The sequence below is a fragment of the Ylistrum balloti genome, unplaced genomic scaffold (assembly GCF_031769215.1).
Source record: "Ylistrum balloti isolate Yb309-2 unplaced genomic scaffold, AGI_CSIRO_Ybal_v1 Utg370136, whole genome shotgun sequence".
NCBI classification, from domain to species: domain Eukaryota; kingdom Metazoa; phylum Mollusca; class Bivalvia; order Pectinida; family Pectinidae; genus Ylistrum; species Ylistrum balloti.
In genome coordinates, this window is record NW_026782145.1 from 1,108,038 (window position 1) to 1,132,991 (window position 24,954).

At 35.8% G+C, this 24,954-nt stretch overlaps 2 protein-coding genes across 2 annotated transcripts in view; one reads left to right on the top strand and one right to left on the bottom strand.

The window, feature by feature from the left end:
• The window catches only part of LOC132550621 (sorting nexin-27-like), a 32,900-nt gene extending 23,242 nt beyond the window's left edge, over positions 1-9,658 (bottom strand). The window contains exon 1 of the mRNA XM_060214713.1: positions 9,402-9,658. Within this exon, the coding sequence (XP_060070696.1) occupies positions 9,402-9,658 (257 nt within the window). The remainder of the gene's footprint in view (positions 1-9,401) is intronic.
• Positions 9,659-16,443: 6,785 nt separating this feature from the next.
• Positions 16,444-19,758, top strand: LOC132550619 (zinc finger CCHC domain-containing protein 9-like). Its single transcript, XM_060214711.1, has 6 exons — positions 16,444-16,455; positions 17,157-17,440; positions 17,672-17,816; positions 18,308-18,400; positions 18,938-19,009; positions 19,610-19,758. The coding sequence occupies exons 2-6, from the start codon at positions 17,183-17,185 to the stop codon at positions 19,732-19,734; spliced, it is 693 nt and encodes a 230-aa protein (XP_060070694.1). The 5' UTR covers positions 16,444-16,455; positions 17,157-17,182; the 3' UTR covers positions 19,735-19,758.
• Positions 19,759-24,954: the final 5,196 nt, after the last annotated feature.

Here is a 24,954-nt window from a genome sequence, read left to right on the forward strand (position 1 = left end):
AGCATCATGTTTTGTCCGGACATTAGCTTGTAGAAATATCTGTCTTGTCTGGTCAAAAGCTTGAAGCATTATCTGTTTTGTCATAAGCCTGTTACATCTGCTGTCTTGCCTGGACATAAGTCTGTTACATCAGCTGTCTTGCCTGGACATAAGTCTGTTACATCATCTGTCTTGTCTGGACATAAGTCTGTTACATCAGCTGTCTTGCCTGGACATAAGTCTCTTACATCATCTGTCTTGTCTGGACATAAGTCTCTTACATCATCTGTCTTGTCTGGACATAAGTCTGTTACATCATCTGTCTTGTCTGGACATAAGTCTGTTACATCATCTGTCTTGTCTGGACATAAGTCTCTTACATCATCTGTCTTGTCTGGACATAAGTCTCTTACATCATCTGTCTTGTCTGGACATAAGTCTGTTACATCATCTGTTTTGTCTGAACATAAGTCTGTTACATCATCTGTCTTGTCTGGACATAAGTCTATTACATCATCTGTCTTGCCTGGACATAAGTCTGTTACATCATCTGTCTTGTCTTACCAGCTATAAGTCAGAAAATGTTTTATTCTGAAGTCAAACAATTCTTTATGAATCAAAGATTACGCATCTATCTTATTCTAAGTGGACTTCAAAACCAAAATAAATTACAAATTTGCCATTGTATAATTATCTTAGTATAAGGTCTATACTAATCAGGAGATATATATTAAATGTGTTTACATCAACCAGGACACAGGATTTACATGTTGTAACAATTGTAAATGTGAACAGTTATATAAACTGGTTGGTCTCCTTGTCTCTAATGATCGATAATAAACTGGAGAGTATACTGGAAATTTCATTGTTAGTTATCACGAATATTCCATATTATATTAAGTGTTGTTGCCTATTTTACCTTCCACAAAATTCATGTTAGTAATACTGGTCAACCTTTGAAATATCCATGGGGTCAGAAAGTGTTAGAAAAGTACATACGTTATAATTTGCATGTCTCATTGACTAATTTAATTAGACCTTTCAGTAATTATAAGCAACAAGGAGGTTTTCCTGATAATTTACCTAGAACATGGTGTATAGATGACACGGTATTGAAGATACCTTCTGTGAATTTTCAATGGCATCTTCATATACCACATTGGTACAGCCATGGTACACAACATATAAAACTGTGCCACTGTTAACATCTGTAAACACAGTCACACACTGGGTAAACAGACATGACCAGCCATTAAGTTAATGAATATTAAATTAGGTGTACATCCATTGACTTATATGTAACATGCATACAGACTCTCAAATCAAATTCCTCCTTTTTTTTTATGTAACTTCCAAATTTTCAGAAGAATCAATTTCATGCAATGCCCTCTACAGGTGATCAGTTTACAGGGAAACAGCCTACAGGTGACCCCTCTACACATGATTACTCTCTAGGTGACCCCTGTACAGGTGATCAGTCTACCTGTGACCCCTTTACACATGATTACTCTCTAGATGACCCCTTTACAGGTGATCAGTCTACAGGTGACCCCTCTACACGTGATTTCTCTCTAGGTGACCCCTGTACAGGTGACCCCTCTACATGTGATTACACTCTAGATGACCCCTCTACACATGATTACTCTCTAGGTGACCCCTATACAGGTGACCCCTCTACACGTGATTACTCTCTAGGTGACCCCTCTGCAGGTGATTACTCTCTAGTTGACTCATATACAGGTGACCCATCTACACATGATTACTCTCTAGGTGACCCCTCTACAGGTGATTACTCTCTGGGTGACCCCTATACAGGTGATTACTCTCTAGGTGACCCCTCTGCAGGTGATTACTCTCTAGGTGACCCCTCTGCAGGTGATTACTCTCTAGTTGACTCCTATACAGGTGACCCCTCTACACATGATTACTCTCTAGGTGACCCCTCTACAGGTGATTACTCTCTAGATGACCACTATACAGGTGACCCCTCTACAGGTGATTACTCTCTGTGTGACCCCTATACAGGTGATTACTCTCTAGGTGACCCCTATACAGGTGATTACTCTCTAGGTGATCCCTATACAGGTGACCCCTCTACACATGATTACTCTCTAGGTGACCCCTATACAGGTGATTACTCTCTAGGTGATCTCTGTACAGGTGACCCCTCTACACATGATTACTCTCTAGGTGACCCCTCTACATGTAATTACTCTCTAGGCGATCCCTATACAGGTGACCCCTATACAGGTGATTACTCTCTAGGTGATCCCTATACAAGTGATCCCTCTACAGGTGATTACTCTCTGGGTGACCCTTATACAGGTGATTACTCTCTAGGTGACCCCTCTACAGGTGACCCCTCTACATGTGATTACTCTCTAGGTGATCCCTCTTCAGGTGACCCTCTACACATGATTACTCTCTAGGTGACCCCTATACAGGTGATTACTCTCTAGGTGATCCCTCTACAGGTGATTACTCTCTAGGTTACCCCTATACAGGTGACCCCTCTACAGGTGACCCCTCTACAGGTTATATCTCTACACGTGATCTACTTGTCTTTATTTACAGAAGTGAGTTTATTTCACAGTTCTAAAGTTGTACCATTATTTATGCCAATTCATTGTCTATGTTTTAATAAAAATCAGGACATCTTAACAACCTTAATATCATATATATAATTTTTTGTTTAAACAAATAGATAATTATGTAAACAACAAAGCATCCAAATTAAATCATGACATTCTTAAACCTTAACGTCCTAATTTAAATAAATCCGTTTTATATACCTCTCTCACATGTTCACTAAAAACAAGCAACCTGTTAACATCTATGTGGTATTTTTATGCATTAGCTGCTCTACAAAGTAAATATACAGCACATTATAGCTAGTGTTGAAGGCTCACAAGAAACCTATTTAAGTATGCAGTAAGCGGTAAAGCTTTGATAAGAATATTTTCAGTTTCACGTCGGTATGAAAAAAAAACCATTTCAAAACTGAATGAATGACACATTCATGACAGGGTTGCAAAAAGGTTTTACTTTCAAACCAGCAAACTGAAACATATTCTTACCAAAGTTAATGATGAATATCTTAGATAGGTTTCAAAACAAAAATGATATACAACTGTAAGTGTATAACTTTGATAATTTAATGATTATTTTATACCGCATCACTAAGTGTAACAGCTTACATGATATGATGTGACATCATTGACAGCTCATTTCCACCATTTCAAGTCATTCAAAATTTATTCATGGGTAGGACCGTCATAAACCAACAGAAATGTGTAAAAATATGAAATAACATATTTTACCATTGATAAATTCCTTATTTATTCATTGTTTATATATATGTATATTATATGATGTCATTGAATGACAGTGATCCACACACTAGGTGAATGTGTAAACAGACATTCAATTTATACAAAAAAAAAGTTCGAACAGTCCTTCCACAAGGTGGCATGCTGTCATTGACTCTTCCAATCACTATCAAACGGACGGATCTAGATGGGGTTTTTTATCAAAAAATGAAAAGTAAAAATTGATGACTCAGCTGCAATTTGCATACAAATAACAACAAAAAATCATAAAGAAATGATAAAGAAATATACCATTGTTACACAAATATATTGTACACCATGATATTTTCACCCACAGTATTATACGAAGGGGTTATATAAGCGTAACAAATTTTCACCACCATCTTAAATTCACCCATCCTCATTGTGGACGAAAATGTGAAAATGAAATGGGGTGAATTCTTTCAAGTTATACTACGTAATGTTTGTATTCTTTTCTTTAAATGTTCTATATTTGTTATTGGACATATAAACAATATTAACTATCAAATGTCAAAATCAATGTAAACATAAACATTTGTGTGGCACCACTTCAATCACAAATCATTAAACACTACACCTTTGGGAGTCTATTGCAGCTAGTAAAAATAAAACTATTTCACTATATTCATGGCCTCATTCAGTGATGTGTGCACAAATTCCATAGAACTATATCTAGAATATTAATATTTAAGCTGGGTATTTTTTAAACATCCACCAATTATGAGCTTCATCTGAAATTACATCATTATAACTAATGGTCTACTTATACCCCTCTCCACCTCCATGTATATTGAATCAATAATACAATAGCAAAAGGTGAACATGACAGGTCTTTCTCATTGGACTTCTCTGTACAATAAGTCATTTACAAATCAAATACACAAAGCTGCAGTCAAAGGTATACCCATTGACATGTAAACTAATTCTCATCCCATACAAAGAATTACACTCCAGCTCGGTTATGCACATTCAGTTATTTACTTTGTCACAGATGAGACGTACAACACAATCCCTACCATCACCTTAGGATTAGACACACTGACTGACATCAAATGGGACCAGGCATATTTTTACCACCACAGACAAGCCTGTTCACTTCACAGGAATCTACACAGGCCAAAGAAACTGGTAAAATTACTTTGCAAAATTCTTCAATGCTATCTTAATAAATCTATTCTTTTATCACAATTAGTCTTACATTTCATTTTATGTGAAAAAAATTAATTTATCCTTTTAGCTAGCTATGATACATAATTTTTGCAAAACAAAGAAATAATTCAAAATATCTTGAATTCCCACATTGGCAATATTCCCTTAGCTTTTTACAACCCACTGTAAAAAGAATTATCAATGCCCCCAGATCTGAAAATAAAAACATATTGCTTTTGTGCTGTCTGCTTGTTAATTGTTGTCAAGAATAACCTTGCCCATACTATTGCACTGTAAGTGGTATGGCTTTCATAATTGGCATGTGTGTGTTCCTTGTGACAAGACCTTTCAGGTGGTACCAAAAATTTTTATTGTGCAACTTTAACTGTGACCTGTAACCAACATTTGAAAAGGCATGGCTTTCATATTTGGCATGTATCTTACTTGTGATAAGTATTTCCTGGTGGTACTAAAATTTTTGACCATGTGATTTAAATTTTGTTGCAACCAGTAGGCATAGTGTTTCACAAACATATATTGTTCCTACTTATTTTGGCACTGTACAATGAAGTTACTTTCAGCAAATTTTTGTTCATAGTACAAAGTGATATTTTTATCTCATCAGATAGAATGTTTTCACTGCAAATTTTCTGGAAGAGCTGTCTCCAGCCTTGTTTGGACACCTCAGACAACGAGGATGATTCCCAATATGGCACAAATTATTCAATAGAATAGTATTCTGAAAAATGGCAAACTGACCTCTGAACAAATGTCTCCAGTGACGATAATACAGTGACATTTCATGGCCTTGATGACAATGAAATGATTTCATCAGATAACATAACAAAAGATCCAATGGGCCTGAATTGCTCACCCATTATACAGCTTATACTGAAGACTTTATCATTTTATCAAAGGGACATCACAGTAAAACCATATTTTTTTTCTATTGATTGAGTATGTTTCATAAGCTTCCAGTTACATTTCTATGTTATTCCTATATTCAAATTTGATTTCAATGTCCAGTTTGACCACTCATTTTAGGACAGAAACTCCTTGCAAATTATGAACTGATAACATCACCATACAGTTTTTTATTTTTAAATAGGCAGGTCATTTGTAAAATGAACCCATGTGATCACAGCGAAATATGTAGTGGCACAGTACGTAAACACCTATTTTTCAGCACCCAAATTTGTTTGATTATCCAAACTTTATTAGGAATTATAAAAAAGTGACATCAATAGGTTATTCATTTTGACAAACTAGGTAGCCCTTCATCCCAGAATAACATCAGTAGCCTTGGCCTTCTGATTACTAAGCAGAAATTATTATAAGATTTTAAAATGCTTGACTCCTGTGACCTTGAAAGTGGGTCAAGGTCATTCACTTGAACAAACCTGTAAGCCCTTCATTTCAGTATAACATCAGTAGCCTTTGCCTTTGGTTATTGAGTATACGTAAAAGTTGTATGGAGATTTTATACATATCTGACCCTTGTAACCTTGACAGTAATTTGTTGCCATTCATTTGAATAAACTGCAGAGGCCTTCATCCCTGCAGCCATCATTACAAACATCAGTTGGGCCTTTCGTTATCAGGTATATATAGAAGTTGTTTGAAGATTTTAACACATTTGACCCATGTTACCTTGAAAGCAATTCAAGGTTATTCATTTGAACAAACATGGGAGCCCTTCATCTCAGCATGCTACAGAGTCAACATCAGCTATCTTGGTTATTTTGTTATTGAATTGCAGTTATTTGAAAACTTGAACACATTTGACCAGTGTGACTTTGAAAGTAAGTCAAGGTCATTCATCTGACCCACATTGCATAATGAAAAAAAATTATTGTAACATTTGATTGTTGTTAATTCTGTGGCAGCAAAACAAATACAACATCAGCATGTTTTATGTTGTACAGTGTATAAACATTTTTGGCAAATATTCATCACTTTCAACAAGACTCTGGGTACATTGAAAGTTAATCCTACTGATAGCTGTGTGTTATAAATAACATTACCAATAGTCTGTACTTCAACACTTGAGTGTTGATTAGAGACAGTCTGAACACATGCTGTGAACTTTCCATCATCAGTCAGGTTTTCTGTCTCTATACCTGTATAGGAGACTTCAAAGACATTCCAATGAAGGTTATAAACTCTGAATGTTCTTAATGAGAAGACCCAATGCCAGTGAATAAATATCAGTTAAGACACTCTATACCAACTCAAAAGTCAGGCATGTAGGCCACAGAAGCTGTAATACACAGCGTTGTCTTATAACACATTATATCTTTTATCCCATATTAATCCCAACAATTTCATAATCGGTAAATTGTCAAGATGTTCACATTTCAAGACTATCAGATTTACAAATTATTCAAGATGGATTTATGTCTCTTTACAACAGATCCCAGAGGGACGAGGGCACCCATCATTGTTTTATCTTTATTTGTTCTTTAAATGTTGGATATTTTCTTTCCTTTTCTCTGTCTCCCTTTTATCTCTTAATGTTTCCCTTTTATCTCTTAATGTCTCCTTTTTTCTCATAATTCTAAGAAGAACTAGTAGTAATAATCATAATCCTTGAAGGTCATTTTGTTTAGCTAATCAGTCCACAAACCAAAAGCACACACCTAGTAACCAAGGGGAAACTATGTATAAAAATTTAGAAACTTCCTAAAAAATTACAATACCAATCTTTCCAGTCAAAATCAAAGATGACCTTCCATATCCTATTTTGCTTTTCTCATCATGTCCCAAAATCAAAAGTGCATAAAAATTGACCAAGATGAACCTACCAGTATTTCTTGGGTAACAGCAATAGCAATCTTTCATTGTCAAAATACATAATGGCCAGTTGTCAGTCATATTGTTTTTCCAACAATCAAAGTGGACCATGCACAACTAGATGTCAAGACAAACTATATAAAATTTGAGAATAATCCATCCAGTGACATGCTTCTCCAGAAACAGAAATCACAAGAATTGCTGAAAGACAGAGAAAAGGATAGATAGGTGGACAGACCATGGATGAAAAGCAATTTTAATACCCCACCACCTGAAGATGATGAGGCAAAGAAATCAATTAAAAATAGTATCAATGTTAAGAGCTTTTATTCCATTTGGGTAATTCTTTGTCTTGATCAACAAATGTACATACTCATATTTTATAATTAGTTAAATTAACATTGCACGTTCCCATTGCATACCTAAGTAAAATAAGTTCATCTTGATTTACATCTGATGAAAAAGGTGATGAACAGATAGATGAATGGAAAGATTGATTAATGAAAGACTGAAGAACAGGATAATTAACAGACACATAAATGGACAGACATGATTAATGGATAATGAATGAACACACCTATAAACATGGTGATTAGCTGGCAGATAAATGGACATAATGTTTAATAGTGTGATTAACATATAGATTAATGGAGAGACAAATGAATGAGGAGCCAGATGAATGATGTTACCGATAGATGAATGAACACACCTATAAACATGGTGATTAGCTGGCAGATAAATGGACATAATGTTTAATAGTGTGATTAACATATAGATTAATGGAGAGACAAATGAATGAGGAGCCAGATGAATGATGTTACCGATAGATGAATGGACAGACAGATAAACAGGGTGATCAAAAGAAAGATAAATGGAAAGACACATGAACAGCGTGTTAAATGGATAATGAATGAACAGGCTGACAAACATGGTGATTAGTGTGCAGATAAATGGACAGACAAATAAATGGTCTGATTTACAAACAGATGAATGAGGAGCCAGATGAACAGGATGATAACCTGCCGTAAAGTAGCAAATTCACATAAGAAGCCCAAGGGCATCACAAATAAGCACCACATTTGATAACATTAATTAATCAGCATGTGAAAAATCATATGTGATAGAAGCTATTTGAAGAAGGTTACACAGTATGTAATTAATATTACATGGATGTTCTTTGTGATAATCACACACATAATTCTCTGGTCACACGGTGTACATGTTACATCAATCTGATATATCAACAGTTTACAACATCCTTAAGTCACAAGTTACTTACAACAGAAACAAAAAAGTGACAATTTCAGACTGTACCAGATATAAATTATTAAACTTATTTTAATATTACAATAATCTTTTATGATACTAAAGATATTCAGGTAAAGATCTATACAGGTTCCTGTTAAAATAACAGTCATATAGCATATACAAGATTACTGGAACAAGTAGCCTGGTATTCTTTGATGGAAGGGACTTGACTTTTGTTTAGTATCGATAATCTGATATATCATCTGATTTAAATGACTGGATTCACTTATTTGATTCTCAGCAAAGCTATTTTCACTTCTTCCTCCCTGTTACTGACTGATGCCATCAAATGACTATAACCTTAAAAGAGGCAGTTAAAATGTAAACAGTACATATTATTGTAGTATTAAAGCTGTCTTTCTTAATCCATCTTGAGGGACTTTCCCTTTATAAAGTTGACAACGTGTTCATTTTATAGTATTTGGTTACAGTCTGGTTCAATTTTCAGTTGAAAAGCAGCATAAAACATTATACTACAGTTGCCTGTTCTGTATATGTGTTTAATTTATACTCACTCGCTTATAGTTAGAAGGCACATAGTGTAAAATAGTATAGGTTTGTTCAGTACAGTTCATATAAAATGAAAGTTAACCCTGATTTACATATGTGACAAAACAAGCTAACAGTTGTGTTCAATATCAACGATAATCTAATTATATATCTGTACTAAGTTTGTAGTAAACTGACAACTCTAGAACAGCTACAGACTTGCATTTGAGTATCTATATAGGGTTGTAACGATCGTAACCTAAGAAACATATGTGAGGTTAAAATCGGAATGATGTCAAATCATGAATATGTGTTAGTAGGTAGAATACTTACACTTCCAGAATTCGATCTCCCTTCCGTATGCCTGCTCTCTGAGCTGCACCACCTTCCAGTACGGCACTGACATGTTGCAGGGGTGCATACAGTACCCCATTGATCGATTTCAGCACTCCCCCTTCGCTAACTTGACCTCTGACATTAAAACCAAATCCTGTCTCTGTTTTTGTGATTGTCACAACCCTGGGTCCCAGGTCATCTTGTCGAATGTCAGGAGAGGAGGGTGGGCTGCTATCATCGCTGTCCGCCATCATTGGTCATGTGACCAAACTAAAATAACTTCCGGTTTCACTGACACACATAAATCGATTTTTAATTATCTGAGTGATATTGTCACCATCTAATAAATATGTTATCCCATATATATCCGAAGAAATTTAGCAGAAATAATAGTACAAGAAAGAGAATTTAAGAAAAGGGTTTGAAATAGCTACCGAATTTTTTCTTCAAATAAGAGGTCCCTAGGGCATGTAACACACTTAACTCCTGTCTACAATGCAGTGTTAACTGTTAAACTATAAATACAGTACCAGATCACTTGTCACGATGAATGCTAAATTCTTTAGATTGATCTGTAAAATCGAAATTTAATTCTTCATAGTATAAGTGTTACATTACCAGTGACATACATAATACAATGTTCTATAACACGTCCATGATATTACATCATCATTATTTTTAGCAAACTAACTCGGTCCTGATCTGCACACAGTAAAAAATGTTAATCGAGAAAGAAATGTGAAGACAATGAAAACAATATTATTTTTCATGATGCCTTTTTATTGTTTTTTTTTCATCTAATGAGGAAAGATGAGTTCAAGATGATGGCATACAATTTACATGTATCATCCGACTTAAAGTTTCTGATTATCCATCAGCGATTTTTTTTTTGTCATAAATATATAGTCGAAAAAATGAAATGGTATAGTTAGTTCATTTAAACATATTTATTGACAATATATCAAAGGGATTGGGCACAAGCGATTGCAATTTAGTGGGCTCTCGCTCAACATTTCGATGCACAATGTTTTCAGATAATACCTGAGGACACAATTTCAAACATATTTTAGCACTCGATATCATTTAGTAATATTATACTTAACGCATCATGGAGAAGGAAAGACGGCGAGGGAATAGGGAAAAGGTATACATGGGAAGTTCTGGTTACTAATGGTTCCGTTAACTAGTATCACTGTCGCGTACCTGTTCAGGAATGGTCTTTTCACGACGGCGGACGTAGTGACGACCACAAAATGTAGGTGCTCACTTTAAGCTAACAATTCACCGATTTATGGATACCATAATACCCGAAATTTGTATTACAATATTTGCACGGTGCTGTTATGGTGAATTTTCCATTTCTGGATACTAACATTCCTGCATCCCCAACCTACGGTGCATGTCGCAGTTGATTCGATATTCAAGGGTCTGTTCCAATTATCATCATTTTCATGCAAAAATCGTCAACTGACGGACAAATTCGTCACATAGGGTTTCCAAAGATGCAGGTTGATGGAAATTATGGTGAAGTTTTACGTCGTCATAATGATCTCATTGAGAAACACTTTATTTCTTTGTGTGATATGAAGCTTGGGGTGTGTAATACTCGTTAGTTTGTCTGTTGGTTCCGTTGTTGTATACATTGTTTTCATTTTGAGAAAGTGACGTAACATAATTGGATTGAGAAAAGTTTGCATAACGGGTGTCGTCAAGGAGACCGAAGACGCTTACTCTTCCCGAACGCCTGATCTTATTCTCTTTGTACTTTCTTTTGTTCATGTTTTGCCCTACTGTTATTGAATCTGAATTTGGTTTTTTAATATGTTGACATGTTGATCTTTTCTTGCTGTTTTTCCGGTACACTTTGGTTTCAAATTGTTTGTTCGGGATGTACAGTTAAACTTGGTTAGCTCGAATGCGTCGTTTAATTTTTCTTGTCCAATCCATACCTGGAAAAATGTGTACAAAATAGATAAATAAAGATATCGGTGATTTCAAAGCAAGATATCGGCCTTGACAGTAAAATCACACTTGAAAACTACAAATGTACCGCTTTTCCCGAAGTTCCAAAGTTTCCGCTTTAGACGAAATGTTATGTCAGCTACTGGTACCTCATTCTAGGTCCCACAGTTATCATAAAGAAATAAAGCCTTTTTATGGCTTCATCGTGCGAAAATAAGATCTGTGACAAATGTCACAATAAAATACAAACATATAAGGAATCAGAGCTCATCTACGTTTATAGACCCATTTCACAAAACAATGAAGGTCCCAGGTCACAAAGAGACGTTTCATATTTCTGCCTTTTGAATTGTTACATTCTCTATGTTTATTTTCGTATTTTAAAAAAGACAAATGATGAATCAAGTGTGTATCAAAGACAGTTACAATGATAATCGCATTGCTTCCGCAAATCATAGGGACAGTTATAAACGGGTCTCGAATAGGCCTACATTATTCTTGTCTTGAGACAAATGATTTCAATATATGTAGTTATAGAATATATTATATATATATATATATATATATATTATTGTAATGTCAACAGCTGGATAGAATTAAGAAATCGTCAAGTGATTCTGGAAGTTTTGCTCCGGTTCATCAAAGAAACTGTCTCCAGACGTATATACATAAAACACCCAACAAGTTCCTTTCAGACTTTGCACTGTAGTAATCCGTCTTTCAAATCATCGACACTTAATTTCCGTATACTGTACTCTATAATTCAATATCGCACACTTCCACATTTGAAGTCCTATTCCTAATTGTCGAGGAATTCTTCTGTCGCAGGGTATATGGTATAACATTTTACCCAACCTCACGACACTATCAAATAGGGAAAAGGCTCTCAATGCGTGATATGTTGGAACTAACCTTGAACTGATACTCTGGCTAATGTCTTACTGTGGGTTTATTTGACTCTCAATGCGTGATATGATGGAACTAACATTGAACTGGTGCTCTGGCTAATATCTTACTGTGGGTTTATATGACTCACAATGCGTGATATGATGGAACTAACCTTGAACTGGTACTCTGGCTAATGTCTTACAGGTGCTTATATGGCTTTTGTATTGTAGTAAATTTCTCTGTCAAAGTTTCTATATATTTCTGATGACAAGTCCGTAACTTAAAGACGATTTTTTTCTTTCATTTTTGTTAATATTATAGGTCGATGAGCATATTTAAACAGCCCAAGGTTCATTTTCATTGTCAGGGAGACGCTCAAATAACAACGCTTTTAAGCGATATGCTTTTTATTTGGATTTGAGAAATCTCTTGCAGCAAATCCCGATTCGATACGAAAATCAACAGTTCGCTCGATTTTGCGAAAGGCTCACAATGATTTATTATCATAACAGCACCATACAAATAGTGTAATACAAATTTCGAGAATTTCTCAGTTTCGCGTGGTGCTTGTCCCGGTCAGATTGTACCCATTAGTAATATATGATTTAGACTTTACCCGATTATTTTGTATTCACTGTCGCGTACCCGGTAGGGAGAGGGCTTAAGATGTCAGACTATACAGATCGGCAAAGGTAAGTCCTGCATCCAATGCCTGGTTCTCCTAATTGTCATTCCTCGATACTCCGGGAGTTACGCTCACTTTCGCTCTCTGCACCCCTGGAACATATCATGCCAAAATTGAACGCACAAACGAAGTTATTTGATTGCTTCCAGGAGAAAAGCTGGCCAATCCCAGGCTGATACGCCCCTTTTGAAGATTACAGAGGAGCTACACCCTACTTCAAAGCCATTCATTTGATGCACATCAAAGGATCAAATTAGTCTTTTCGTTTTGTCCACAAGGTGCCGCTCAGGGAACCTTTAATTTTCATAGTAACATATCAAGGATGCTAACTGTCAAGCTTTAGTAGGCTATGTAGTTTCCTCCATACCTTGTCATGTCCTCTCCCTATCCTTAATTATGGGTCCCTTCCTCTAATTTACTCCCCCACCCCACCCCACCCCGCCGATAAAAAGAGTGCCCTCCGTCGCCATGTTCTGTTTTCTTGATTTGTCAATAACTAATTAATTACTGAACTAAATCAGCGGAGATTGAACAAAAATCTCTACCACGGGTGATTACCAAGGAGTTTGACGATATTTGTAACAAACAAGCACGATAATGATGGAAAACAACACACTCAACAAATCATATGTGCTTCGAAAACGAAAATGCGATAAACTTTCAATTGAAATCGCAGGCGAATTTCTTGCAGTCTGTGCACCGAAATACAACATGGGAATCTGATAAATAAATCACAGAGGATTCCAAAATAATTTCAAGAATTACTCACAGTAAATATAGCCAACGAAAGCTTGAAAATTAGGAAAACCGATTAATAAAACAGGCACCTACTTTTGCTGATCTGTATCGGCTGATCCGTGCAGGGTACACGACAGTGGGATTAGACACAGCTGCTAAGAAGTTGGTACGTGTGTGCTCACGGCATGCCAAACTTGAATTTAAAGCCATCGAGACCTATAATGTCAATGTCTATTGACCAGATTAACAACACTTCCATTTCCTTGTTGGTCACAATGACGCACACCTTTCGAGACAATGGAGAGTACAACTACGCCAGAAATGTCTCGAATTATTCATTTGGTGTTTATTATACTAAGTCAAAGAGTTACTTTGTGAATTTTCTGTAAATGAAAGTCGGGTAATGACGTCACCAACTTAACAGGGACGGAGAGAGGTTCAGTTAGTATCAATGACAATTTTCTCATAAATAACTTGGATGAAATATTTCAACAGTAATTAGAACTTAAACAAAGCGATCACTGTTCTACTTGAAATAGCACATAATTCTCTGGGGAAAAAAATCATATGACATGTCAAATTATGTTTAAATTATCTGTTTAATGTACAAATTAATGTAGTTAAACTATACAAATCACACCACTCAACATTTGTTAAAAAAAATTCTCAAAGATTTCTAACCGAATCCCATACAAATCTCAGACAGACAGACAGACAGACATGATTCTATTACAATCTTCGTTAAGTATCTATTTATTTATGTATTTTCAGATATGGAACTGGTATACATTTCGTATCTTTTTAAGTCCCCAGTACAGAGTTAACATCCAAAAATAGAACTGTCAAAAATACGAAATGACAATAACCATAACAGGTCAATTCATCTTCAAACTCCCATCCACCTGTAACGGATCTTGAAAATCACAAAGTCAGTTGGGTAATTGAAACATCCAGGGGCGTAGCTAGCCCAGCAGAAATGTGTAAGCCCAGGCGAGGGGTCTGGAGGCCGCCTAGGCCCCCAGAGGGTCCAGAGCAGGGTTGGTGGGGGATCTGGGGGGCAAAGCCCCCCGACGGAAAATGAATTTCATGGTTTCATCAGAGACGTATATATCGTGTTATATATGTCTCTGGTTTCATAGATGTTTTGAATCGTATTCTGAGACAGTTTTCTTTATTCATTTAACAACAAACTTTCAACCCCTGACTAAGTAAAAGCTAACTTTCTGTTCTTTTGATTCGCGAAAATGTCCATGACAATTTCCGTATCTTGGTTACATGTACCTTCGGTCTTTAATGTGTCACTTTAAGTGTGGTTACTCAATTCGACTTTATTTTGTTTGAAAAAAAAAACCTGTCGATCGACGTCTGTAATCCAGAAGCCTTCTTCGTTTTGAAAATTTGCACTTTAACAACATTATAATCGGAAACGTTGAAAAGATAGTAAGAAGTAGAATAGTATGACGTGTGTAAACTTCCGGAAAGCAATGTACTAGGCCTAGTTATTCAACAATTTTCTATTTATATTTTTTTTATTTATCAAACATATTAGATATTTGTTTTTAACCTTAGTTTTGTAATTTTGTCCGACATACTCTATGCACGGATGTTTTATCTGTAAGCCCGGGCTTTTTCTTTCTATGGAAGTTACGCCCCTGGCAGATGAACGAAGTGGCAATAACCATAACAGAACAATTCATTTTCAAACTCCCATCCGACTGTAACAGATCTTGAAATCACAAAGTCAATTTGGTAATTTAAACATGTGCAGATGAGCGAAATGATCACAAAAATGAGAATGGCATGTCGGTTCCATTACATTTGGATAATCCTCGATACTTAAGCGGTTACGATCACTTTCGCTCTTTGCTCCCCTGGAACATGTCATGGCAAAATCGAAGGCACAGTCGAAGTACTTTGATCGGTTCCTGGAGAACAAAAACTGGCCAATCATTACAAAGGAGCGACACCCAATTTCAAAGTCATTACAATATGCTATTATGCGACCCCGAGATTCATTTGATGTACATCAAAAGTTCAAGCTAGCCTTTTGGCTTGTCCACGACGTGTTGCCCAGGTAACCTTCAATTTTGCCATGATATCTTCCAGGGATACAGAGAGCGAATTGATCGTAAGTCCTGGAGATCGAGGGTGCAGTTGGATATATAAGATTAAGTGTTTACTAATAAATTACAAAATACTTTAATTAAACCAAACAAAATACTGTCAAAGATGTGTGAAAATCAATATAGCAATGGGCCCCCTCATTTCATTTCATATCGATCCCGCATCACGGGACTCGGAAACCAGATTCGAATCCGGTTTCGATAATTATAATGAAACACTTTGCCATCGTGCAAATATATTTATAAACACTTTAAATGGTTGACATAGTAACCAGCTGGAAGCTTTCATAGTATTTTTATTATCTAATTTAGATAATTAAGTTAAGTTCCATGTCTTGGGATTTTTTTTCGTGGTCCCGAGTCTTCCTTGTGATGTTTTCTTTATTTTAATTTTTTTCTAGCTGAAATTCTAGTTCTATTTACGCACATATTTGTTTTGTATCTGGTTCTTTCACTGTTTAGTAAGCATCTGATATTACTTATTCGAATTAGTGATAAAACTAATCTGTGTAAATAATATCACCGAATATTAGTGACGACAATTCATAGTACAGGACAGTCGAACGCACCCCAACGCGAATTAGGGAATTTCCCGTTCATCACGATCACTTAGACGCTTGGCTAACTGTGACTGTTATCAAGGATTTACAGAGAAGTAAGTAATTTAGTTTGTTGAAGTAGTTACCCTGCATTGCTTATTTATCTGACGACCGTACGAAATGAAAACATGTGGTTACCAATGTATTCTAGTTGTTGTCGAAATGTACTAAATTCTAGTTATCTGTACTGGCTATCTGACCAAACTGTACAGAACTGTTCGTGAGTAAGCCACACGTGTTTATAGCTGTGGTCATCTTTGAGGTAATTTTTCAGCAGTATCGTATACCTTAATTATCTTTCAAAAAGTCCAGATGACCACTTCATCAAAAAGTCCGAATAATCACTTCATAATCTTTGACTCAATTTAGAGGGATGGGCATTTTACAGTCTGATTGTGTTAAACCTTATTTTTCACCAATTTGGAAAAATGTTATTCCAACATATATTAATCGCTCTTGTTGATCAGGATTGAAGCACACAGAGGTCATAATGTGAGAAGATACAGGTGTACCTAGAAAAAACTCATGTGTTCGCAGCTGATTCCATACAAATGAACCCCCTTTCCATCCACACTAGGCATTGAACCCTTGATGTCCAAGTGAAAGGAGAGTGTGTTACCACCTACCTACCCGGCTGTCTGGTATTCATAGGTCATTCAGATGGTATGAATGTATAGCATTTTTACTACAGTTGATTTACAAATATGTCCTCTTGCCATATAAATATGGTATGAATTAATATTTTTCCATCACACAGGTAAAGAATATCTAAGAAGTGTCATCATGACAAGGTTTGCTAGAGGCGGCTCTGAGAATAGCAAACGCCCATTAGAGGCCACACCATGGAGAGAAATGAAAGGTTCAGAAGGCTACCAGAGAAATAGACAGAATGTGAAAGACAATAAACACAAGTCAAGCCATACAAAGGTCAAGGTAAAAAGTGAAGAAGAAATTGAAAAGGGATTAATTTTGACTTTGAAAAAAGAGACCAGAAGAGAAGAAAGAAGAGTGAAGAGGATAAATAAGCGAAAAGAAGAAAAGGTAGGTTTTATAAATATAACAGTAATTTGGTATATTTACAATGGCCTACATAGCTTCTGGTTTGTCTACTTAAATCCTTGGTCTGATAATGTCATAAACCTGTCAATTATTTTGCTGGCATGTTTATAAAATAAAAAATGTCGCTAAAGACTTTTGTATTTTTAATCCTCCACCATGTTCAATCCTTATGACAAATTCTACATCTTACCTGATGTTATCATTTACTCCCAGGTGTGTTATAACTGTCGTGGAACAGGTCACGCAATGTCTGAATGTCCAGAGACCAAAAAGGATATTGAACAAGGCACAGGTATCTGTTTTAAATGTGGGTCTACAGAACATGCTTCCAGCAAGTGTCGACTCAAACTCCCTGCAGGTAATTGAAGCTCATATTAGGTAATTAGAAATAACAAGTTATATATATGTCCTGTCTCACAGAGATTTATTATAATATATAATAAGAGTTATATTTTCATCAGTAGCGGTGACAAAAACACTCGTCTTTAAACCAAGGGAGCTGAGGTTTTCACGATTTTCCATTATTTTGATTTGAGTTGTTTTATTTTAAAATGTTACAATTTTAGCCCCCAGTATCAAGTGCTACTACTATTTGCTGAAAAAAAGTCATCTTATGTTGGTGGTGACATGACAGGTTGTAATCAGCTATTTACATTAAAATCACAGGACTAGATTTGAATGGTCGGTAATATTCAGGAATCATGATTAAAACCATGAATGGCCAAGATTTTGGTTTAAATGCTACATAAAAAAAATTCTCTTGTTACCTACTATTGCTAATTGATTTAGAATGGGTAACATCACCAGATACTGCATAACACTGAAACATCCTATCCTACTGTGTTACAGGAAAGTTCCCATATGCAAAGTGTTTTATATGTGGAGAAATGGGTCATTTGTCTAAACAGTGTCCTGACAACCCAAGAGGGCTGTATCCTATGGGTGAGTATCTGATCGAAACAGTGTCCTGATAACCCACAGGGGCTGTATCCAGTGGGTAAATGTCTTATCTAAGCAATGTCCAGACACAGGGGAGCTATATCTTATGAGTAAATCTTATCTAAACTGTCCTCCAAACGCAAGTGGGATGTATCCTGTGGGTAAATGTTTTATCCAAGCAGTGTCCCGACAACCCAGGGGAGGGGCTGTTTCCTATGGGTAATTATACTATCTATCCAGTGTCCAGACACCCCAAAGAGGCTGTATTCTATGAGCAATGGTATGAAACAGCACTTGCTTTGATGATCCACAATGAGAATGTATGATATATGTAATTAGACTATAACAGAATGAAAACTTCCCATTACCAGACATGTTTATTGTGGAGTAATATTTTCTATATGATGAAATATGTGATATATTGAGTTAATTTATTGGTTGGGAATAAGAAATTTAGAAGATATCTGTGCATTGTGACACCTTGTTTGTCCCTACACTGTGTGATACAATTTTATGTATTTAATGTTTCTGATTGGTCAGGTGGATGTTGTAAGATCTGTGAGTCGGTTGAACATTATGAGAGGGATTGCCCAAACCGACAGGAACAGCCAGGTAGGTTACCTAACAAAGATATGGACTAGTTTACCACACAAGGACATATATCATGTTAGATTGGTATGATAGTTTATCGAACTAGGACAGGGATATCACATTAGATTGGTATGTAGGTTTACCACATAAGGATATGCACTTCATGTTAGATTGATATTTTTTTTACCAAATAAGGATATAGACTACATTGTAGATTGGTGAAATCAAACTAAAAAATTTAAGTAAAATTCTGACATATTCACAAAGAAACTTTGAAACAATTTTGCAAAGAATGTAAAATCACTTGTCAAGGTCTTAACCCCAGCTGGAGGTTTTTACTTTAACACTGAGCCCCATTTTTTCAGATGGAAACACAAGACACATTATGACCCTTTTTTTTAAAGTTAATTTAAAAGTTGATTGAAATGTTCTCTGAAGTAGTTAGATGTATACATGTAATATTGTTCAGGGTGATAGGTGAAGGGAGATAACTCCAGACTGAATATGTACTTATATTTAAACTGATCCATTAGGAGTCTAGCAAAGTGATTGCCTATTCCAAGAATAAATTAAAAAAAACCCAGATTTTAATAGTTTGAATAAAAATGTTTTGTTTTATAGATGAAGACAGAAAAGATTTCCTCATGACATGGATACCAGGCACGAGTGCAGATGCAGAAATATCATTCCACAGACCTAATCCTCCTCCTAAGAAAAAAACAGGGCCAAAACTTGTCAAATTTTAATGTTGATTTATTAAAACATTTTTTAAAGGCTTTTAAAGTTGTTTGAGTAATGTTATACAAATGGATGTTGAGGTGAGCCTTGTAAAATTGTATACATGGCATTTATGTATAATCTATTTTAGATAAAAATGTAGGTCAGAGTAACCTACATTTGGTACATGACTCAACACTTTACCAAGATGAACCTACATGTATACGTGTATGAAGTTACAGTGACAAGTAGATTAGGAGATGGAGCAAAGACAAGATCACCGCAATCACCGACAGGCATAATACAAAACTGGAGTCCTCTACCCTACCTCGTTCTTGATGGGGAAAGAGGGTGGGGGGCTAATAAAAATGGAATGAAATATGGAAAGATAGCAGCAACTCCAACAAATTGAGGCAAATCATTGACAAACCAATAAAAAATACAAAGACCTATGGTTACCATAAATCAGATGATGTTATCATTATCAAATTGAAATTAGGAAAAACAAAACTGAATGTTAACATTAATGTTGTGATGAAATGTATATATATGTGAGTTGTGTGATAAAAACAAAACATTTCACAGCTAGGAGAAATCTCTATCCAGAGCTGAACAAACATCAACTTCTAGCTTCACAATCACTGGACATAATAAGGGCCCTTATATTGAAATGTTTTAAGATAATTTCAGTAAAATCTAAAAATATTTACAATCGTGTATCATACAACTTCACCACCTCCATCCTCGATACACCTGGGATTACGATCACTTTTGCTCTATGCATCCATGGAACAAGTAATGGCAAAATTGAAGGTTTCATGTGCTACACTTGTGGACAAGACAAAAACACTAGTTTGATCCTTTGATGTATGTCAAATGAATCTCAAGGGCACATAATGGTACAATGTATTGGCTTTGAAGTTGGGTGACTCTTTGTAATCTCCAAAAGGAACGTATCAGCCTATGATTTTTCAGTTTTTCTCTTCTTGAACCTACCAAAATGCTTCGCTTGTGTCTTCTATTTTGCCATGACATGTTCCAGGTGTACAGAGAATGAAAGTGAAGCTGAAAACTATGTTGTACACTGTACAGCTATACTGTATGTTTATATAATACACAAGATGTATTTGAGTCGAACATTTCCAATACATAAAGTACATCAATTAAACACACACATATAACAAATTAAAATGTCCAGCTTGGAAGACCATCAATCATCAACATTTGATCTCATAATCACAATAGTTACATTAGTACTGGACTATGAAATTATACATAAATAGTGAAAAGTACAAAATACTTTAACCAGAATTTGTAAATAGGAATGTAATAATGATTAAATAATTATCTATATAGCAATCCTCATTTCGTCAATGACCATAACAACTATACAACAATTGGTTTGAGTATATCATAACTATATTAGATCATCTGACCATACAGGAACATTATTGTACAAGATTCCCTTGCCGAAATATGCACTTTTTAAATTCAAAATCCAAGCTATCTGGAGTTATCTCCCTTCAACAAACAATCCGTGAATGTTTCATTAATACTCTTTAAAATTACCAAATGATAATATTAATCACTTAGACTAGATATTGATATAATTTCTGTTAGTATTTTGTAAGATTCTTTTTGATACATCTAGTTGACTTAATGACATAAGTATGCCACATACAATCAAACTAAGTTTAGTTTTTTGAATCCTTGAAATCAAGGTAGGAGATATATCGTATTGACTGTACATTTTCCATTTCATTAATTATACAAAAGAATGTAATGATGTATCATAATACAAACAATCCATCATGCTGTAAAAACCTGTAACAAGTATATTTTTAATTAATCTTCAATGCACATAGGGGATAGACGGTTTCAGGTAGTGAAGACTCAGGGCTCATACCAAGGGCTCTGTAAGGGGTGGTGCGCCTGTACTAAACATAGACGGTTTCAGGTAGTGAAGACTCAGGGCTCATACCAAGGGCTCTGTAAGGGGTGGTGCGCCTGTACTAAACATAGACGGTTTCAGGTAGTGAAGACTCGGGGCTCATACCAAGGGCTCTGTAAGGGGTAGGTGCGCCTGTACTAAACATAGACGGTTCCAGGTAGTGAAGACTCCGGGCTCATACCAAGGGCTCTGTAAGGGGGTGGTGTGCCTGTACTAAACTCCAAATAACTACTTAACATATGTTAATTGAATGACGTTACAATTTTGTCACCTCTGCAGGTGCACTACTTAAAGTTATGATATATATCAAGACATCAAACACATACCAGAGAAAGCCATACCACAAAATAACTTTCTTAACCGTATACAATGGATGGTACACAGCAAGAGTGCAAATATGGGTACTGCTCTGCATACTTTTGGACTCCATTAAAGATAGGAATGACAATAACTGTATCCACAACATATACGTCTACACAATACACACAACGAGATGGATCACTTCTGATCATTCTTGATCAAGTCTTGAACACATTAATTGGTGCATAATGAGTCGGTGAGCCGCCATTATGCTCCATCCCACAATTTCCGACTTTTCACTCATTACTAGCCAACAATATGTTTGAATCACGGTCGGTTTTAATAAGTAATGTTTTTAGGATATCAAAAGCGGACTTAAAAATGAGTATCAATTTATGTCTTGTAGGTGCAGTCGGTTTACAACAACCAGACTTAGTATGGTACAATTAACCTACTGCGTCAATGTCTTGATGTATTATAGGGTAACAGGAAACAAAATCAAGTCATTTAAGAGAGTGGCGCACTTTGTTACCAGGTATGCTGAGACCTGGGAAATAAATCACATTTTTGATGGTTAACGTTCAATGGTCAAGGGTCTTATCGACTACCTTTTAAGTGAAATGGTCAGGGTGTGTGGGATATATCTATACTGAGTTAGTCAATAGGTAACCGTAACCATGTTGCCCACCAAAACAAAGAGACCCAATGGCATTTCAGATACCGACATCACTCTCAATAAAACGTGTCGTACAGGCATGCTACTCAAATAGTTAGAATTCAGTATGGCCCAGTTAACCCTCCATAATTATAAGTAACTGCTGTACCAGCTGATGTAATCCTCTATAGGTATCTGTCAGACAAGCTTAGAGCTACAGTCGCGCCAGAACTCATCAAATTATATATGATATCTGCCAAAGGATAAAAGATATGTTCCTTTATTCTGTGTGATATATAAATATAGATAAAAAAATCTTCTCTCATTAAACGTGATCTTGTCAACTTATTAATCAACTTATTGGTTACACAGTAAAACTTAAACCGACAGCAACCGATTATTAACGATTGTAGAAAGACACACATGTGAATGACATCTTTTAATGCAAATCAAGTTAAATTCAGTAGGGCCAAACAATAAATGTATACAGCTGTTTTGTCCTTCGAAGGTTTGTCATTGATGCTAAGGGCCTAAATATTTAAGTCTTGGAGGCGAAAGAGGAAATCCAGTGATTGAAAGAAAAGTCAAATTGTAGATGAAGAGGAATTGTAGACCTACAATTAAATAAAATTAGTAGTTTTCATATATCGGATCATTTTAGAACAGCGTGCATGTGTATAATCTGAACCGTAACACTAATCGAATGAATTAATATGTGGCGTGCAGGCTACGGCTGACCGCGGGACTTAAAAAGTCCAATCAACAGTTTCTACCACCTGCTATCTCAAATATTTTACAAAGGACACACAAGTGAAGAACACCTTTTAAAGCCTGAATGAATTTTCACGTTGGAAGTGACATTCGTCTCCGATATGAGAATTACGTAATAGTGTTACAACGCTCTTCTCTCTCTCTCTGCATGGGCTTTCAGCGTCGAATTTGATAGATTGTATCGAGCTTGTGTAATGCAATTTACATAATTTCCCAGAAATGTTGAGGTCTATTTTTCATTAAAAATGCAGGGTTTCTGTTGTGTAGACAGCAGGGATTTCGTTTTGAGGGTAACGGGGGTTTGTGTTGTTTGGGAAGCAGGGTTTATGTTGTGCGAGTAGGAGGTTTGAGTTACGTAGGTAACGGGGTTTGTGTCGTTTGGGAAGCAGGGTTTGTGTGAGTAGGAGGCCTGTGTTTTGTATTACACGAGAAAATACCCAGTTTTATTATAAAAATAAAAAAAAATGCATAACTGTAAGATGTAAGAAGTGTTCTTCTCTAAATGTTAAAACACATACGGGTCACATGATGATATTAAAACACATGCGGGTCACATGATGTTAAAACACATACAGGTCACATGATGATGTTTCGACATATACAGGTTACATGATGATGTTACAACACATACGGATCACATGATGACGATGTTACAGCACGTACAGGTCACATCATGGATGACGATATGACAAGACATACAGGTCACGTGATAACGATTTTAAAACCATGAGAGCGATACGACAAACGTTGCCTCAATTCATTGTTAATGACAAAGACAAACTTTATAGTCACAAATCCATAGATTAACTGAACCAGGAAACATGTTTAAATTGTAGCAGGTGCACACTGCTTGTGTCAGGTGATTAACGGTTGTTTTGTGTGTAAATTTGAGTGAGTAAAGTTAGAGGACAGCTATTCATTATGTTTCCAGCCCTACTTGTGTCGGATTACATTGGGTAACAGCTGGGGCATGTGTCCTTTATATGAAACGTTCCAGTCAAATTAACTCAAGCAAATTCCTATCAATTTTATATTTCTTTGCAAATATTTTTGTAAGCTTTTTCATTGGATTAGTTAACATTCCTGTTGAAAAATAGACCCAGGCTACGAACATTTTTGTAACCCGGTTGTTGAAATACATATCAGGATGCCAACGGAGTCAATCCGTTTTGACAAAAAGAAGGAATTCAGTCTTATTAACGATTAAAAATGATCCCCATTTCCTGGCCCAAATTGAAATTTTTCTTCGGGTCATTATTCTGATAACTAGCAGCCTCTAGTCTGTTTCTCTCAATCAGACCATGTAGGGAAGTACCGTCAGCAAATACTTTCACATTAGAGACGAATTCGTCATTAACATCATTAATTTGTGATAAAAACAAGTATGGGCTTTAAATTGATCCTTTGGGTTTCCCGTCTGAAACGTTACGCAAGATGAAAACCACTTCAACATGTTAGTAAAGTCATAATCTTTTTTTCAACTTGTAAATCATATCATTATGTCTAGTCCTATGAAATGCCTTAATTATCACAAAATAACATTTTTGCTCTTTACCTTTGTCAAAATGTTGA